A 21,348-nucleotide genomic window follows, 5' to 3' on the forward strand; every position below is an offset into this window, starting at 1 on the left:
AGTTTTTTTGCTTAGAAAAATTCTTACCATAAGTTTCCCACACCCCACCTTATTAATTCTTTAATAAAGGGCACATTATAATATTCCTGGCACTCCTTTCAAAAAAAAAAAAGTGATAACAATGGGTCTGAAAATCAATGGTGCATGTGTCAACACTGGGCCGAATTCCCAAGGTAGCACTATCGCGAGATCATGCCGCGTGGACATTGCGGGGCCAAATACTTTTTGTTTTAAGATTCATAATCTTAAGCAGATCAACGATTATCACCATCATGCAAAGTGTCCTCTCTATGGCATTACAACGCGATGTTGACACGCATCCCACTAGTTGCCCCCATGTAATAGATATAACAAATAAGATCAATGGCCCATGTTAACTTTCTATCTTCAGCTGCCATCATAGCTAAGAAGTGAGATGATGACACATGTAATATGTCTAAGTCAAATTTGTAGTAGGACCTAATTAGTGATTGAACCATGTGAACCATGTTAGCTAGGATGATGACATTTAGTATACGCACCCATCTTTTAGAAGAGGGAAATCTGACAGCTCGCGCTTCTTCCCTGAAGGATGTTTTTCTCATAGAAAAGAAGCATGATGCTTCCACGTGTCTTATCCACTGCACAATACATGTGTTGCCACTTTAAGAGAAGAATATTGCATGCACTATAAATCAACGATTGAGACTTATTTGCACAATGAAGATCAACCATCCATTTATTTGAAGAGGAGTTGGCAGATCAACGGTCTATGTATTCGTGCACAACATTAGTAGTTGTATGGCAATGCAGGGAGTCGCTTCCACATGTTCTAATGTCAAGAGAATGTTGAATTTTCAAAGGGACTGATGTGGTCGCTTGGCTAGCATGCTATTGGTTGAAAATGAGTCCCAGGAGCTTAGTAGGATAAGTCAACAGAGGTCAAAGGTGTTTGCAGTTGTCTGATTCAAAGATGTAACACAATCAATGGATGATTTTCAAACTTGAAGTACTGAGTCGAAGGGCAGAGTTTTTCAGTGTTACAAACAGGTAGTTAATTTGCACGAGCTCACGATAAATGTTGAGATAACAGATTTTAAAAGGAATGTCATCTCACCAGTCATCATCAAATTGCAAAGGAGAAATTGTAAAACTCCAGAGATTTTTAGAATTAGAGTCAATTTGCTTGGAGAATTGTGATTTAAACAAGTGGCATAAAATCCCCTGCATTTTTGAAGTTGATGATTGTAATTGCCTAGTCTTATTTGTTGATATAAATTGCAAGCCCTAGTTAGTATCTTCTGAATCCTAGAAAAGCCTAGTTGAAGGAACTATTTACCCCAAGAAGATGCTTCCAAAAAAGTATCTGGGGAAATTCAGCTATGAAGATAGAAGGCTCCAAGACAATTAATAGAACAATTGCCTCCATTGAAGGAAGGAAAAGAGGATGTCAAGGGTTGGAAAACATTGAAGAACAAAGTACATCCAGGGTTGAAAGATAAGTACGGGAATGTATATGACACAAACATGCCCAAGAAATGTTTGGAGATATTCAGATGGTGGTCTGGCCAAGCTAATGCAGGAATACCACTCAGAAACGTGTGGCAATATGACTTGGGAAAATTGGTTATGCCTACAGTCTTTCTAGATTTTGATATATTGTTAGAATTTGTAGACAAGTGTGATCCTCAATCACATGAAGTCATGGTTATAGAGGGAGGTGTTCTGTTGAAGACAACTAATGATGCAATTAGGGAAGCTTTCGACCTTCGCCCTCCTGAAGATATAACTAATGTTCTAGACTTCCAAATGTTCGAAGAAGCCTTTGACATGGTAGGAAAGATTTTGCAGCAGAATATGATAATCTTCTTCTTGAAAGAAGTAGACACAGTTAAATAGTGTCTCCCTTGGCCATTTCATACACAATAGGAAGTTGTGAACATTATAATGATGCCTTGGTTAACACCCACACTGCTCTATACCAAGTGTTAGGATTGATAAATAGATTTTTTTTTAGCAAGACAACAATATGAATGTCTTTGGGAATACAAAAGTATGGAGACCTTGTGATTTATGATTTTCCCAGATATTTAGAAAGAAACATCAATGAGGGATTGACAATCCTAAAAAGAGGAGAGTCTACTGACTTTAAATGGTATTCATTATTGATGCACATGCTTCTTTTTCATAATAAAGATTATTTTGTAGAAGAGATGGACCTAGAACTCTAGAGAGATGTGGAGAAACTACCTGTCCAATTACAGTCTACCATTCTATCAATGGATTGGGAGGGTTCAAGTTTTTTGTTATTTGAAAACCAATTTGCAAATATTTTAATGAGAAATTTTTTACAGGTGATTGGTAGATTTTCCCGACCCTTAAAACTTTTCATAAGACCTATTAAATTCAATTCAGTGCCAAAGATGTGTCATCAATGGGGAGACATTTATTTTAATCCCTTCACCATAGTCATCAGAGTATTTGGTTTTCTTGGAAGGCCTTTTGTGCTTCCAAAATATGTTTCATTAAGAATTGGCTTCTTACAGATCATAAGGTAGATTGCAATGTTGCAAGATACTGATTTCCCTCCAGAGAAAGCCAAAAAGTGGACTTTCTTCCCAGACCTAAAAATTTTCCACCATTTTTCTATTATCAAGGATGGAAGGAATAATTTTATTCAGTTATTGATACCTTACAATATGAGTGTCATTTCTAAAAGGATGAATGAAATTGAGGATTCCTATGAGAGACTGATGCTCAAAGGACATCATAATGAATGAAGAGGATGCAATAATCTAGAAGAGGAAGAAAGCTTATTGTTGTATGTATGAAGAGACTTTGGAGGAGATAAGAGAGAAGGATCCCAAATATGACCCACTCTTAGATTGTAAACGTTTGGAACAAAGACTGAGGATACTCTTGGAAAATTTTAAAAGCATATATGACACCATGACTGAGAAAATGGGAAGAACAAGAAAAACAAAATAAATTGTGGTTGAAAATGAAGAGAGTTTGAATATATTGTTGCAATTCACTGACATAGTTTTGAAGGAAAGAAAAGGACAAAAGAGAGCCAGAGGGGAAAAACTAGCCCTTGATACTAAAATTGATAAAGATCCTAAAAATCAAGAAGGCTTGAGGATGTATTAGAGAAGAAGATTGAGAGGAAAGTCCATTGATCCAAACATAGTTGGGATCCCAGACATGGAAGCTATCATACTAGATGATCTAGAAAGAAGACCCCAATCCCCTGAATCCCCCAAGCCACCTCCTATAATCCCTCCATGTGAAGGGCATGATGGAGATGTACATGAAGAAAAAGAGGAAGAAATTCATAGAAGGGAACCTTCAGTACAAAAAGAGCATATTAAGGGAGCAAAGCAATTAGGGGAATTAAATTTTCCTTATGATGATAATGATGAAGAAGAAGAAGAAGAGTACACATATGTCCCTAAGAAAGATTTTATCGGAGAAGAGCTCTAAGTCCCTAGAGCACCAGTTTTAGACGTTACTATTCAAGAGATAAGAAGATTGTTTCCAAGAGAGCTTCAAACAGAGTCTTGTAAAGTTGATGTCTCTAATGATTAGTTTGTCAAATCAATCCTCTTCAAAGAAAGATTTTTTGAGTGTGTAAATAGATTGCCAATTGTGAGGTAGTTGCATTAGGACCATGGTTTGGGCTGAGTGTGTAAACAGATCGTTGATTGTGAGGTAGTTTGCACTAGGGTTTCAACAGAAGCGCAAAAATGCCTTCACAAAGAGAGCATGGTGGAAGAGTTATAGGTGTTACACCTAAGGGTTTTAGACCCCTCCAAAGGCAGATGAAAGCATTGGAAGAACAAATGCATAGAGGAATAAATCTTGCCATAAGAGATGAAAGTGAAGATGAGGAAGAAGAAGAAAATGTTGAAGAAGAGGCAGTATTGAACCCAAAAGAAGAGGTTTTTTTAGGCCATCTCTAAGATTGGAAAAAGACATAAGTTTGACGTTTCCACATTTTTGGGAAATATCAACCAAGAGGAGCTAATCAATCGGATTAACTAATTGGAGGAATACTTTGAATATGAAGATATTAAGGATTCTAATAGGGTCAAATTTGCAAAAGTCAAATTGAAGGGTCACACAAAGATATGGTGGTAGGAAACTCAATTAGAGAAAACTAAGAAAGTAAAAAAAGATAAAATCACTAGATGGGATCATATGATAGCTAAATTGAAGTAATAATTCATTCCCATGGATTATGAGCTTGATTTGGTAAAGAAAATGCAAGGATTAAAGAAAGCAAGAAGATTTATTCAAGAGTATACCAAGGAGTTTTACCGAGTTTTGATTAGAATCGACCATGCAAAAGATAATAAAGAGAAAGTTGTCTATTATCTTAATGGCTTGAGGTCAAGCTTTCAAGAGGAGCTAAGTCTGGTTTGAATGAACAATATTGAAGAGACATACCAATTGTCCTTAAGAGTTGAGGAAAAGCTAAACAAGCAGTTTGATAAGAAAAATGATGGAAGAGGTCACGATGGAAGATCTTGTGGACAGTCTTATGGAGGCCAAAATGATGATAAGAAGAACAAGGATGAGGCTAACAGTAGCTATCAAAACTAGAGGGGAAATAGTTCCAATTATTTCCATGATCAGAGAAATAGAGATCAAAGATGAAGAGGCAGAGGTCAAAGATCTAGAAGACGAGGTTTGTGTGGAAAATGCTTTCATTGTGAAGAAGAAGAGCATAGAGCATTTGAATGTTCCTAGAACCAAGGAAGGATAGATCAAAGAACAAAAGGCTAGGCCAGAGTTACACATTTTGATAAAGATGCCAAATCATCACATTCTGAAGATGCTGAAAGAGGAGAAGTCCTAGTTAACAGAAGAGTCTTGTTGAGTGGTGAAAATGAACCTGATAAAAGGAGGACCTTGTTTTGCACAAAGTGAAATTTGAAGATAAGTGTTATGATGTGATTATTGATGGTGAGATTACTGATAATATGGTGTCAAAAAAGATGGTCACAAAGTTAAAACTAAAGAGGTAGAAACACCCTCGTTCATACTGTATTGCCTAGGTGCAAGATGACCAAAAGGTAATGGTCAATGAGAAGTGCCCCAACAAATCATAGAACTTTTAGCATTCATAATGTTCTACGAAGTTAATTTTATATATTATAAAAATACAAAGTTAAAATTAGAGTCATATTAACTCTAACTCAAGAGCACAAAAACATTGTTTGGATGGAGGGTCCGCTTGGCTGGACTGCCTCGATGGATGTTCATTTTGATGTTTTACATTAGTTGGTTGTTCCTCATGTTTTGATGTCATTGTACATTTGATACTCTATTGTTGGATGGAGGCTAGGCCTCCTTGTTGATACTCTGTAAACTCTCTGGTTCTATTATTTTTTGGTCCTCTTATATATAATAGAAAAAATTAGAGTTGTTTGTTAAATTTAGTCTTTTTTTCCTAATATATAAATCATCATAATTATTTTTTAATCCCAACTATATGGGCAAATAAGATTATCATCCTTCTATTTTAATTATGCTCTTTGTTTAATAAAATATTATTTTAAAAATAAGATTAGTAGTCTAGATTGTATAAAATTTAGTAAATAAGATTAATATAGTTTATTTATATTGATTATTATGTGTAATAATAAATATAATGATATTGTAATATAAAGTATATTATATAAAACATATTGTACATTACTTTAAAAATTATAGAATATATTGATATTATTATTTATATTAGAAAATATATTATATCTAAAATTTTATCAAGCTAAACATGGTTTCAATAGTTTAATATGCTTATAAAATTTGGGGAAGTCTTTTATATGATATATTTTATGATGTTGTGTACATTGGAGGTTCAAGCTTCTATATGGTATATTCTTTAATGTTGTGTACATTAGAGGTTCTCACTCCTTTTGTACATTCTTTTAAGAGGTTAGTATAGTGTTTTTCTCTTTGATTTCTTTGAAGTAACCAATTTTTATTTTTATTGTCAATTAATTTTGAGTTCTTATCTTTTTAATGAACAATGCTAAAGTACATAGAAAGCAAAAGAGAACTAGAATTTAAAAAATCAACCTCACAAGCCTTTGATATGGTCATTAAGGAATGCAACAGAATAAACAAACCCAACCTCACAAGAATCCTCCTATATCTAACTTAAGAATGATAAAAAATATTTGATGATTCTTCACTTTTGATTATTGTTAACATCTATCAAAAAAATCATGCTTTTTCCTTTACTAATTAACATAATTTTATTAGATCCTCTTTGCTAATGTTAATTATTTGTATGGTTAAAGCCCTAAAACCCCTTTGTGAAATTGTAATTATCACCTATTACATGGGATTCACCCACATCTTTCTATTCCAGCGAGTATATGTGTGCACAAGAATATAAGAACAAACTTCATGTTATTCTTTATTTTCTTTGCCAACTCTATCTTGTCTCTGAGACTAACATGAGTTGTCCACCAAATCATTCTACTAAAAAAATTGTTCACTTGCAAAAGGCTAAGAAAAATTCTCAAAACTTAGTTGCAAGGTCATATGATTGTAGTAGAGTGAAATGAAGTTTGTTGACTCATTGGCATGGAAATCCAATTCCCATTAGTTTTTTAAAAGTTAAAACCATAAAGTTGTAGAGAAATATCAGAAAGTCCCATAGAAATGCCTATTTAACAAAACAATTTGAAGATATAGGAAATTATAACACTACCAAAGCCCCAACATCACATGAAAGTATAGCCTTGCAAGTGTAGTGCTCGACCACAAAGCTAATATTAATGAACGTGGCTATCCTCCATACAAATTGCACCATTGACTAAATTTTTTTAAAAATGAAAACACAATGAAATTTTTTGAAATTTTCAGCATTTGATCTTCATGATCTGTATATTTTGTGATCGAAAAAAATAAAATTTTTGAGAAAATTTCGCTATGTTTTCATGAATTTGAAAAAAATCGTGTTTGACTTTTTTTTTTTTTTTTTTTTGGGTGCATTTTTTCTAGAGATTAGGTAGCGCCAATATTAGCAATATTAAAATTTCCCTACTTTTGTTAAGGCGAACATGAATGTTATATATTTACTACTATGTTATGCCCCATGTTCTGATGAATTCTGAGGAAATAGAGAAGATCAAAGTGAGATTATGAGCTTTGAGGGTTTGAGAACGAAGGGGGAAGCATCTGAGGCTTCTTCGGTTTCGAAAATGAAGAAGGGAGTGTGGTGGACAGAGGTGGAAAAAGGAACAAGGGAAAATGTGGATAGTCATGCAGAAGAATTTATTTCAAATTTTGTGATGATATCAAATTACAGAGAAGAAAATTTTTTGTTGAGTATCAGGAGATGTTGTAGCATGACACTAGTTCCAATTAGTAGAAGCTGACTCTTATTGACGAGATTGCTTCTTGTATTCTAAGGTACTCAAACAATGAAGGGAAATTAATCAAAGGTCAAGATAGAAATAGGAAAAACTTGTTTTCTTGTGTACTAGCATTGAAGAGATCTAGATAACAATTATTTTCTTAGATGAAGAGATTGAATCCAAGATTATGTTTAAGAAAGAAAATGCCCTTATTTGCAAATTTGTGAGTTTATGGCCATAGGTAAAGGAGCTTAGTGCACAATTGTTCATGAATTAGGGTTATAGGAGAGTTGAGAGTTTGATCGTAACCCTATATATTTGCTTACAACTTTATCTCCCTATTTTCTTGTTCTCCTAATAAATTGAGGGAGGCAACCTTTGCAAAAACACGATTGGGCATGGATGATTTTTTTTTACTCCTCCCATCTATGCCAGACAAAGTTGTATCACAATGCCTTGTTAGACTACCTCTGCACCAAAATGAAATGGGAATTGAGGCTAGTCACCAAGCCTCTCTAAAGTTGAGTGCATGCTAGACACTCTCCTTCACTTCTAAAAAGTGTGTATATCAAATAGGAGAGGTCTCCATTGACAGAGTTCTATGAAGCTTGTAGAAGTTTGAAGAAACTTCTAAACCCCCAGACCATGGGAAGACTTTAAGGAAAATTGGGAAAATTTTCTATTTTTTTTTAACTTGAAAAAATTATTAAACCCTTGCCTAAATTGAGAGTAGCCAATAGAATAAAAGAAATAATGATTATAAAAATATTTTAAAAATAAACAATTTTAAACTTTAGTACTTTGATTATTTTGAATGAAAGAATTAATTGAAAGTAGAAAAATGAAAATGGGAGCAATTAAGCCGATAGGCTTATATGTGGGAGCTTTGCTCCTGGATTTAACAAATTTTCACCGAGAAATTGTCAGCCTATAAAAATATATTTCTGGTTGTTTTGAATTGTTTCCAATTATTTTAATTTCCTTTCATTTTTCTTTTTAATTTTAAAATTGGCAAGTTTCTTATTGTGACGACTTTCTAAGATTCTAACTTAATCTTAGAATTTGCATGTTTCTAATTGTGGCAGCCAATTTCTAACTCTCTTTTCGACTTTGTCTATAAAATAAAAATCTAAGAGTAGAATCTTGAGTGAAGGTGTTTTTCTCAAACAACTTGTAGATCCATTATTTCACTTTTATCCTTGAAATACATTTGTTGAGGTAGTGAATCTTTTGTTTATTTTTGCATTTTTATTTGTGTTTGTATTTCTCTATGTAGACATTTCTTGATATGCATGTCTCCTTTCTCTTCTCATTTTTATCATTAAAATATTCTCCATATAATCAAATTTTAATCTTGAAATTATTTATACATGTGAAAGCTTGATAAAAAAATGTGGATCGAGTGAAGGATTTGCGATGAAGTGGTGGTTGAAGAAAAGGAGTGGGAATCAAGCATGCTTACCTTGTCCATCAAATAATAGGGGTTTACTAGGGCACAACTACGTTTAACCAAAGCATAGTAACACAACTACGTTTAACCAAAGCATAGTAAAGTATAGTAAGAGTAATGCTTTCAATATTGTAATTGCTTTTAAAATATTTTAAGAATTTTTTTAAAAAAACTTGGATAGTGTGTATGAAATATGTAAAGGATAAAATTGTATTGGTAATCATAATCAATTTGGGGTTGAAATAAAATGGTGATATTGTCTTTGCAACTTTCTAATCTAAATTGTACTCTTTTTAAGAATTTGATGTTGTGCTATGAAAAAGTTGTTGAGAATATCATGGAAAATGCTTGCAATATCAAGAAAGGAGAAATGCCAAACTTTCATACAAAGTTCACTTTATTATTTACTTCTAGCATAGTCTAGAATTATTTTATCTTAGATTGATGAAAAATATTGTAAATATTTTCTATTTTGAGCTTGAAAATGTTTAAATTACTTTTCAAGAAAAAATAACAAAAAGATTTGACAAAGAGCACTAGTATAAACAAATAAAAGTACAAATAAATAAAATGAAAAAATCTCCAAGAAAGATGTAAAAAATCTCAAGGAAGATGTACATGTAAAGAAATATTATATTTGTGGAGAGATGCGTGTCAAATAGAACAAAGCATTATGAATAATTATCAGAAGAAAAAAATCATTAAAGAAAATAAGAATAAAAATAAGTTTCCTTCTATTTTGTTACAAGAAGAGATTCTAATGTTTTACAAAATTGATTTTCTATGGGATGTTTCTATGTTTTAATAGGGTAAAGTTTGTATTTTATCAATTGCATATCCACATGCAATTGACTCTTATTACTTGTCACTAAGGTAAAGGAGAGCAAGAAATCTATATAATTTTTTTTTAAAGTTTAATTTAGCTAATTTAATAAATATAAATTGTTTTAGATTAAAATTAATAATTTTTATATCAATAGTTTACAAAGTGAAATGTAGAATTGTAGAATTAGATATATGTATTTAGTTCTATGATTACAATATTATTTATTTTTGTTACAATTTTAAATATCAATTATATATGTATTATAAATATAATAATTTTAAATTTATTTTGAATGTATATCTCATTTTGCATGATAAAAGTGAAATACATATCATAAATACTAACCCAACATCCCATTTAATAAAATGTGTACCTAATCAATATACTAGGGTTGGTGTATGAATATTATGCAATTATATTACAATATTGTGAGATACAATTTTCTTTTGTCAAAGGAAGCTTTTGATCACAAAATAAATTTGTGGGTTTTCTTCAAGAGTGAATGTCTATTCTTTAATCAAAACATTCTTTTTCTAAAGTTTAATTATTTAATTATATCTTTTAGAAACTATATAAATGATATGATTGGCTCAATTCGTTTTGTCTTATAAGAGTCCTTTTCTCGGAGTTGCTCCATATTACATTTTTAGCAAAAAGATTTTTGGTATGTAGAGATTATTAACTATCCTTAACCTCATAAATGCTAATATTTTTCTTTTAACAAAACTCTGATATCCTTTACTAGTTTTATAAATATAAAATTTTAATAAACAATAAATTACTATAACGTTATCTATTAATTTATATATTTTTAAAACTATGAAGTATTAACATGTAAATCATTATATCTTTATTCTATATGAATCTTTATATCTTCATTGTATTTCATAATATATTATAATACAAGTATATCACCTTTTCAATTTAATTATCTATTATTCAAACTAGCTTAATTTTAAAAATAATTAAATGATATCATTTATTATTATTTCAAATATTTCATTTATTATATTCAAGAAAATAATTAAACTATCTATAACATATACAATAAAACATAAAATATTAACTATAACTACATATCTATTCTATTAATTATAATTATATATGTATTTTATTAATTATAATTACATTATAACTATGACTGGCAAGTATAAGTGAGTACATACAACTGCTAGTAATAATAGAATTTTAATACAAACAGATTGAATAATTAAAATATTTAGTTGGTCTTTAATGTGAAGAAGTCGTTGGTATTTCATGTCAACAATTACTTGGCATTTATCTCCACGTACGTATTTCATGAGATTCTCGCTTTAAGTGGTCCCAAGTGAAATAGGTGAAACATTCAATCGTGATGCCCCATTCTTCCATACATTAATGCAGAAAATAAAGTTCAAAGAAAAGAATTCTATAATTACGCCGAGAGGCATTCTATACAATGGTAGCACAAATGCCCAGCACGGGAATATGCCAAGATTCCTTGTCAATAAAAAAGAATTGGGAGCAGTTACAAACTTCCAAATTAAATATTAAAAAAGAATTTCTGAAATAATAGCTGGCCGAAATAATAGGAAGCCAAATGGAGGCCGAAATAATAGGCTCGAAAAAGTAGGGCCCGAAAAAATAGGGGTGAAATAATTTCAATATGATTTTTTTTTTGTTAAATATAATTTTGCATGCACATTCATGCTTTTTTTTTGCGGGGAGTGGGGGAATTTGAAACAAATTCGTGGAATGTGAAGAGATGTCTGTTGGGGGATATGAGGAGCCTCTCAGAAGTTATAAAACCAAGGCTCCTCATTTCATTTTCATTTTATGTTTTTGCAGAAAGGAAGAGGTGGAGGTTATTGGAGGATTAGATTGGAGTTTTTGAATAGGAGTAAATTGAAGTTTTGGAGTAACATTTTTGCAGGTGAGATTTCTATTTTTTATTTACATTTTCATTTAGATTTAGATGTAGAAGTAAATTGAAATTCAAAATTAGTTATAATATTCTACTTTGATTTATATTTCAATTTTAATTAATTTCATTTAGATTTAGAATTCTGTTCATATGACCGAAATTGAGGCCACTGGAGGACCTGTGCAGAGTTTTTCATGGAGATAAGCATGTGGGTACTGAATCAAGGCACATTAGGCCTCTTGGAGATGTAATTGCGATGACTTCCATGGCTTTTTGAATCGAATAGGGCAATCTAAACAATCTCAGATCTGAAATTCTTTTTTTCCTTTTCAGCCGAAGATAGAACAAAGATTGCTTGCAAGAAATTTTGTAGAGTTTAAGATTTGATTGCTTATGGTCGACTATTCTTGGTAACTGATATTTCTATTGTATATTCCCGTGCCCAGCACGGGAAGTTTTAATCTATACAATTTATTTTGTGCATTTAGTGCACAAACTAAAGAATGCATATGCAATCAATTTTTTTATCAATCTTTATGATAGCTTTTTTTTTAAAATAGAAAATAGAAATTATTCTTTTATGTATGTAGAAAAAAATTAGAAAGATTTTATGTATGTAAAAAATTAAAAGAATTCTATATACATCTAGATTTATTGAAAAGAATTCTATTTACATCTAGATATTTTGATTGAAATAACCATAATGTAAAAACAAAATATAAAATAGAAATGTTAATATGTGTATGTAGAAAAAATTAGAAAGATTGCATGCATCTAAAAAAATTCTATTTACATCTAGATTTTTTTAGAATGGAAAAAAATGGATAATAGAAATATCAGTTGCATGTTTGTAGAAATAAATTAGAAAAACATGTATCTAGAAATTAAAAAGATTCTATATGTGTCTAATTTTTAGATTTTACTTTATTCTAAACTAATTATTGATGGATATATATTTTAAAAATATTTATGTAGTTTAAAGTTTAGATTTTAATTAATTTGTATGCAAATAGGAAAAAGAATAAATATTTTATATATATGTAGATTAATTTCTATTTTTAAAATTTACAAGTAAATGAGTACTTTAAAGTAAACAAGTTTTTAAGTAATATATTTTTATTTTAGAAATATATTAATCATAATGTTCATTTATTATTACTTATTTAATATACTTACTCTCAAATCTAAGACAATAGAAATGATATTTTATTAACTTTGAAATAGGGAAGTGTTAAGCAAGTTCGTTTACAAAAATACCAAAAATATATTTGGTCTTTGATCAAATTGGAGTTAATATTAGAAATATAAATATGATCATTAACAATTAAGCTAAATTCAGTTCAAAACAATAATGTTATTTAAATTTAAATAATTTTTTTTGAAAAGAATTCTATTTACATCTACATATTTTGATTGAAATAACCATAATGTAAAAACAAAATATAAAATAGAAATGTTAATATATGTATGTAGAAAAAATTAGAAAGATTGCATGCATCTAAAAAAATTCTATTTACATCTAGATTTTTTTAGAATGGAAAAAAATGGATAATAGAAATATCAGTTGCATGTTTGTAGAAATAAATTAGAAAAACATGTATATAGAAATTAAAAAGATTCTATATGTGTCTAATTTTTAGATTTTACTTTATTCTAAACTATTTATTGATGGATATATATTTTTAAAATATTTATGTAGTTTAAAGTTTAGATTTTAATTAATTTGTATGCAAATAGGAAAAAGAATAAATATTTTATATATATGTAGATTAATTTCTATTTTTAAAATTTATAAGTAAATGAGTACTTTATTCATTTAAAATAAACAAGTTTTTAAGTAATATATTTTTATTTTAGAAATATATTAATCATAATGTTCATTTATTATTACTTATTTAATATACTTACCCTCAAATCTAAGACAATAGAAATGATATTTTATTAACTTTGAAATAGGGAAGTGTTAAGCAAGTTCGTTTACAAAAATACCAAAAATATATTTAGTCTTTGATCAAATTGGAGTTAATATTAGAAATATAAATATGATCATTAACAATTAAGCTAAATTCAATTCAAAACAATAATATTATTTAAATTTAAATAAAATAAGCCATGTTTACTTTGAAACATCAAACAACTAATTAACTAATACAATAATTAAAATAAATGAATCTATTATGACATAGAAAAATATTTTCGAAGTATAATTTCTTTGTTTTTGAATCAATATGAGTTTTTTTTTCTACTTGAAAAGATAAACCATCCTAATTGTAATCCTTAGTTAACCCTAACAACAACCCCTACCTTAGCCCTAGCCCCAACAATGATGTACAATATAACTATAATACAACATTAAACTATAATTATAGCACTAAAACATATCCCTATTGATATAACAAAAATCTTAGTCCAAACCATAATCTAAACCAAAAACCTACACTAATATTGGTTATAGTCCTAACCCTAAAATCTAACCCTTAACCATAATGTAAAAAAAAACTTCAAAATATTGATCAAAATCCTAAACCCACCTATATGGATAACCATGATATTAAACTCTAAATCTAGTCCCAAGGTCCTAACCATGGTGTAAACCTATAAGCGAACTCTTAAAAAATTTACTAATCCCTGATCCTAATCACATTCCCAACTTTAAACTTGAACCATAAACCATAGTTGTAACCATAATCATAAACTTAAACAAAACCCTAACCCTAAAGGTACAATCATAAAATTAATCATAGCTTAGACCCTAATCCTAGCACAAACCACAATCATGACCAAATATAAATCTTCACCTTACCCCTAATCATAATTTCAATGTTAACCCTAACATTAGTTTCAATCCTACCATGATATGAACCCTAATATAGACTTCACCTTGATCCTCACCCTAATCTTAAGTCTAATTAAACCTTGACTAAAACCTAATCTAAATGATATATCTAACTATAATCCTAACTGTAATTATCATACAACCCAATGCTAACCCTCATGTATATTTAATCCCTAATCTTAACTCTAAATATTCTATAAACTCTAGAATTGACCTTGATTCTAACCATAACCCTAAAATCTAAATTGTAACCATAGCACGAAAGGTGGGGACCCCTGCTACATGGCACAATTCTGGGTCTTGGAGCCTTGCGAAAGCACTACAGAGTGAGGAAATGTCATAAAGGTGACATGTAGTAGCATGATGCAATTTTGGGCTTTAGAGCATTGCAGAAACAATGCAGCTTAAGGAGGCGCTAGAATGGAGACTCATGGAAAGAAGAGGAAAGACATTCATGTCGCTGGCAAAAAACTATGAAAAGAGATAACATGATGTCTTAACCTCCCACAAAAAATGCAAGGTTGATCCCAAGGGGGAATTTGGTTTCCCCAAAAATGAATGATGGTCATCGATGAAGGTCTTCCTCTCGAAATAGACGGCATAGATGCATCGTGAATCCTCACCAATGAAGGATTAAGTCGCAACCGTCGATGTAGATTCTCCCCTCAAAAAGGATGATTGAGATGCAACGAGGAAACTCCTCCCAATGAAGGATTAAGTCACATTCGTCGATCAAGATTGGCTTTATTTCCAATGGATGACTAAGATGTAGTGAAGAGATTCCTCCCAACAAACGAAGCAGATAGCACAAAAGGTGTGAACCCCCTCCATGTGGCACAATTTTGGGTCTTAAAGACTCATGAAAGCATTGTGGAGTGAGGAAATGTTGGAAAGGCAATGCGTGGTAGCATGATGCAATTTTGGGCTTCAAAGAATTGAAGAAACAATGTAGCATGACGATGCATCAGAATGGAGATGCATGGCAACATCTTGTGCAATTCTAGGCTTTAGAGTGCTTCGAAGACACTAGCATATAAAGAAACGTTAGAATGGGAATGCATGGCAACATCTTGCACTTTTGGGAAGATGGGAAGATAGCTCGCGAAGAAATAAGTTATCGAATCTCGCAGCATGAATCAACCCGACCAAGAAAAAATGATCCAGCGTGGTCAATGAAGAAACTGAGCCAACACAAAATGTTAGCCGCCAACTTTAGCGATGTTAACCCTCTGCAAAGAACCTATCCCATTTAAGGTCTCTCAGATCAGACATCAGTGATGGGTTGAATAGGGGGAAAAAATAGCACACAATGCCCTCCTAAATGAAACTCTAAATGTAACACTAATAACCACAGTCCTACTTCTTTCCCTAACCTTATCCATGAGTGTGGGAATATACATATTATTATATAGGGCACCTTATATAATAATAAATATAATCTAAAATCCCAACCCTTACTCCCCTCCTAACTATAACTGTGACCATAAGAAAACTTCTAAATATAACCCTTCCTCTAACTCTAACCCTAACCCTAACCCTAACTATAATTGTAACCCTATCCCTACCACTAACTGTAACCCTAAATCTAACTCTACCATAATTGGACTTTAACCCTAACTATAACTATAACCCTAAACCTAACTCTAACCTTAACCGTAACCATAACCGTAACCCAAAACCTAACCCTAATCGTAGCTAGGATTCTAATACTCTGTCTACCCCTAACTCAAACTCTAACCGTAACTCATATTCTAACCCTAAACCTAACCCTAACCTTGACCCTAACCCTAACCCTAAGCCTAAGCCTAACCCTTTGTCTACCCCTATCTCTAACCCTAACCCTAACCCTAACCCTACCCCTAACTCTAACCCTAGATCTAACTCTTTCTGTAAATCTAACTCTACCATAATTAGACTCTAACCCTAACCCCAACTTTAATCCTGACTGAAACCCTAACCCTAACCCTAACTCTAACCTTAACCCTGACTCAATCCCCTTACCCTAACCTTAACATTGATATAACTCTCTCTATATATAACCCTAACTCTAAATATAAACCTAACCCTAACCCTAACCCTAACCCTAAATCTAACTCTAACCCTAACTGTAAGCGTAACCCTACCACTACCCATAACTCTAACTGTAAATCTAACTCTACCATAATTGGATTTTAATTTTAACCCTAACCCTAACTCTAACCCTAACCTTGACTCAAAACTCTAACCCTAACCCTAACTCTAACATTAACCCAACTGTAAAATTAACTCTATTGGTAACTCAAACCCTAAAACTAACCCTAATTCTAACCCTAACTCTAACTCTAGCTCTAGCTCTAACCCTAACTCTAACCATAACTCAAACTCAAACCCTAAACCTAACCCTAATCCTAACCCAAATTATAATGCTTTGTCTACCCCTAACTCAAACTATAACCCTAACCCTAACTCAAACTCTAACCCTAACTCATACTCTAACCCTAAACCTGACCCTAGCCCTAACCCTAACCTAGAACCTTACCCTAACCCTAACCCTAACCCTATCTATAACCCTAATCCTAACCCTAACTCTAATCCTAATCTTAACCCTAATTCTAATCCTAACACTAACCTTAACCCTACCCCTAACTCTAACCATAAATCTAACTCTACCATAATTAGAATCTAACCCTAACCCTAACCTTAACCCTAGCTCAAACCCTTACCCTAACTTTGTCCCTAACCATATATCTACGTATGACTATAACATTTTACATTACAATATCCCAAAAATAAACTATATATTTTTATCTAAATTAAACTCCTTATATTAAATTTAAAATAATATTTGACTCAAACCTTAACCGTAACCCTAACCTTAACCATGAGCATTACTCTAACCCTAACCTTAACCATAAACATAACTCTACACCTAACTCTAACCCTAATTCTAACTCTACCATAATTGGACTCTAATCCTATCCCTAACCCTAACTATAAGCATAACTCTAACCCTAGCCTTAACCATGAGCATAACTCTAACGTTAGCCTTACTATAACCCTAACACTAACCCTAATCATAACCATAACTCTAACCCTAACCTTAACCATGACCATAACATTAACCCTAACCTTAACCATAAACATAACTCTAATCTAAACCATAACCATAACTCTAACAATAACCATAACCATAACTCTATCCCTAACCTTAACCATAGCTCAAACCCTAACCCTAACTCCAACCCTAACTCTAATGCTAACCCTAACCCTAATTCTATCCCTAAGGTTAACATTAACTATAATGGTAACTTTGTCCCTAACCATATATCTATGTATGACTATAACATTTTACATTACAATATTCCAAAAATAAAAAATATATTTTTAATCTATATTAAACTCCTTATATTAAATTTTTAAAAATATTTTGAAGCATAATTTTATACTAACTTCATACAACTCTAATTAAAAATTAATTAACAATTTTATAGTAACCTTATCAAAATAAAAAATAAAAAGTAAATATTTTTTCTATTGTGCCGCGACTGCCACTAGCTATATATACCTCTATATATATTACGCCGAGAGTAATCGTTCTCGAGGCGCCTATTTTTATTTTCATTAATCTCAACTTCGATTAAAATAACTTTGGAATTAAATAAAAATAGGCACCTTGAGAACGATTACTCTCGACGTAATATATATAGAAGTATATATAGCTAGTAGCAACCCTAACTTCATGAATGTGACAGAAGGCAAAGTGGGTATGTGGACGGTGGGACTCACCTTGTCGTATTTCTTCATTATTTTGGAGAAGGCCAACAAGTTGAGCGAGCTGTCACACGCAAAGACACCGATCAGGAAAAACAGTAAGCGGGCACGTCATGGGTATATAACAAATCATGCATTTTTTGTCACCTGTAACTTTTCACTATAGTCAGTTTCTCATAGAATTCAATGCACGCAGTGCGAACCATTTCGTTGCCTCTCCTGAGATCCCTTCTGCTCAGTGTCTGATTCTCCGGATTGTTGAGGATGTTTCGTATGACAGATCGCGGGGTGTCTGGCGTAATTCTTATTTTTACATCTTTTATGATCTCAATCGGATGTGGTTTATTGTTGCTTCTCATCTTTTGCCGGATCTGCCTTTCAGCTGGAGCTGCTTTGGCTGCGGCAGGTTCGAACCCCAGAGGGGTCATTTCAATTTCGTTATCTGTTTTTGCTTCTGCTCTGGTGTGCATGCTTTCAGTCTCCACAGTGTCGTCAGCGTTGATCGAGACTTCATTTATCTCTTCCATACGAGAAGGCCCTGCAAGGAGAGAAAACAATGTAAACGCAGATTATGTGCAGACGGATATTTTTGCAATTTAAAATCCAAAATTAACCCAAAGAAACTTCATATAAGGAATCCTGCGGCTGGATTAAGCAGAGTTACTTTAATAAAAATTGTATAAATTTAAGCTGTAATTTAAGATAAACATTCAAAAGGCAAATGATATGTGAAAACATGTAGAAATTTGGCGAATTTGTTAGATATGGAGATATTTGATAAACTCTGCCTATAATTTTTGCAATAACTGGTCCTCAAAGACGAGGGTCAAAGTTTTTATCCCGTGAGAATGACCTCGGCCTTTTGTTGTTTGGTCAATCTGCAGGTATATTTACGATTCAACCTTACATATTTGCCTTCCATCATTGTATTTCACCTGATCTTCCAGATGGACAGAATATTGTATGGAATTGGCTCTATTATAAGTCGATTTGCCTAATGGTGGCACAGTTTTGGCACAATTTGACATGATTTGTCTATTTGCCTGTGACTGCAAGGAAGGGCACTGAAAGTGGAAGCAGGGTAATTTTCCTCTCTTCTGATGTTTTTCATATTTATGGGGACAAAGGCACGTGAACTGCTTGACAGAATGCCTGAAAGAAATGCAAAAACGTGAACTCATAGACAACGCACCTGAATTGTTTGACAGAATGCCTCAAAGAGATGTCATGTCAAGGAATGGTTTGAAATGTTGGAGAGTGTGCACAATATGGATTTCGCAAGAAAGATCTCCAAATCTTTGAATTAATGAAGCATTCTCGAGCACATCCTAACATTGTAAGCTTTGTTTGTGAGTGGCGAGGGCTGTAAATGTTTCGATCACATGAGTAACCCTTACTGCATTACATGTATAATTAAATCAATATGTGTCCATGCCCGCGCCTGTGTTGGATATCTTGAGGACATCCTAAACTCTATTATTAAGATGCCAATTAAACCTGCAGAGGTTGTTGCATGTAGATGGCATATGAATATAGCCCGAGTATTTTCAACACTACATTTTAAGTTGGATTTATAAAAATAGTGGAAGCCTGAAACTTGTGTTCCAACTCCAAAACATCTACCCAGAAGGGGGCAGGGGTGCGACGTTGACTGCTAAATTTTGGTGTTCCATTTGAAGTTTTGTCATATAAAGGCCAGGAGAAACGAAGGAATCTAATTAAGCTCTACACAGAACTAGAAGAGAGGAGTGTAGTTCTTAGGTACTCCCGTTAGAGTACATATTTGACGCAATTATATTTTTTCCATGTCAAGTTCCATAATACTGATGGAACACAGAACAACGGTCAACAGCCCCGGCCTGATCTGTGTCACTAGATGGCGTGCATTTTTCAGTGTTGGGCCGAAATCTTAATCACACATTGCCAGAAAATTATGCTTGATCGATCTCTTTGAAGCCACGGGGATTCTTCCATGAGCACATCATATTCTGTTCTATATTTTGATCCCTTGCTGCTGCTTAGTAAAAGAAAGATTTTAATCATGTTTTAAAGCTAAAGCAGTCCACGAAACTATCTAGAAAAATAAACATTCCAGAATAGATTTGAAACTGCTTAAACATTCCAGAATAGTGAAACTGCTTTAATCTGTTTTTTCAGATGTCATGAAATGGAAACTCTATTTTCACTGGTAGAAATAGAGTTATCAACAGATTCTATGCAAGCAAATCTATGTTGCGAAAACTCCTTGACAAGTGGAGAGTATTCCCCTTACAAAAGTCTATCCGCAACAAGGATAATGTTAGAAAATCTATGTTGCTAAAACTCTCGTTGACAAGTGGAGGGTTTTCCACTTAGAAAAGTCTATCTGCAACAAGGATATTGAAGCAATTTATAATGTAAAGTTCAATAAAATCTCATTCATTTCAGAAATCATGTTCTTCTAAAAGCGATTATGTGGTAAAAATTGATGAATTTAAGCTGTAACTTATAGATTTTAATAATTAGAAAAATATAGTGTAGAGTAGAAATAATTGTAGGGCCTAATTGATGAATTTAAACAGTGATTTATAGATTCTAATAATTTTAAAATATAAATTATACTTACAAGGATGTTGAGACAATTTATAATCTAAATTTGGCTTAAATGAAATCTCATATTAGAAATAATGCTAAAATTAGTTTAAATAATTTAAATACTTTGAAATATATGAAAATTATAGAAACTGATGACCTCGAGTTATAATTTATAGATATTAATAATTAAAAATAAATAAAAAATTATATAAGAATGTTGAGTCAAAAAGTTAAGCTCAAATTAAACCTCTATCAGGAATCATGCGGTGGCTGAAACAAGCGAAGCTAGCTTAAATAAAATTATCTATAAGCGGCTGAAATAAGCGAAGTTAGCTTCAAAAATTGTAACCGTGAATGAATTTAAGCTGTAAATCATGGAATTTAATAATCAAGAATATAGTTTAAAACACATATTATATAAAAGCATATCGAGGCAAATTATAAATTCAAATAAAACTTCACATCAGGAATAATGCGGCTGAAATAGGCAAAGTTCGACGAATGCATGCTGTAATTCATGGAATTTATACCGTAGATTGTGATTTGAAAGTCATTTTTTGTTCATTCATTTTAAAGATAGATTGCAGAGCAGTTTAAGCAAAAGCTTTATCAAGATTAGGTTTTTCATCGAATTCTAAAAGATCAAACAGTTTA

At 32.0% G+C, this 21,348-nt stretch overlaps 1 protein-coding gene across 1 annotated transcript; it reads left to right on the forward strand.

Moving 5' to 3' along the window:
• Positions 1 to 3,183: 3,183 nt before the first annotated feature.
• Positions 3,184 to 19,017, forward strand: LOC149537011 (uncharacterized). The gene is made up of 3 exons (XM_089806396.1): positions 3,184 to 3,416; positions 18,102 to 18,218; positions 18,317 to 19,017. The coding sequence occupies exons 1-3, from the start codon at positions 3,184 to 3,186 to the stop codon at positions 18,801 to 18,803; spliced, it is 837 nt and encodes a 278-aa protein (XP_089662522.1). The 3' UTR covers positions 18,804 to 19,017.
• The last annotated feature ends 2,331 nt before the right edge of the window (positions 19,018 to 21,348 follow it).

Source organism: Cupressus sempervirens, chromosome 10 (assembly GCF_028749045.1).
Source record: "Cupressus sempervirens isolate cs-2001-9-10 chromosome 10, ASM2874904v1, whole genome shotgun sequence".
Taxonomy (NCBI): Eukaryota; Viridiplantae; Streptophyta; class Pinopsida; order Cupressales; family Cupressaceae; genus Cupressus; species Cupressus sempervirens.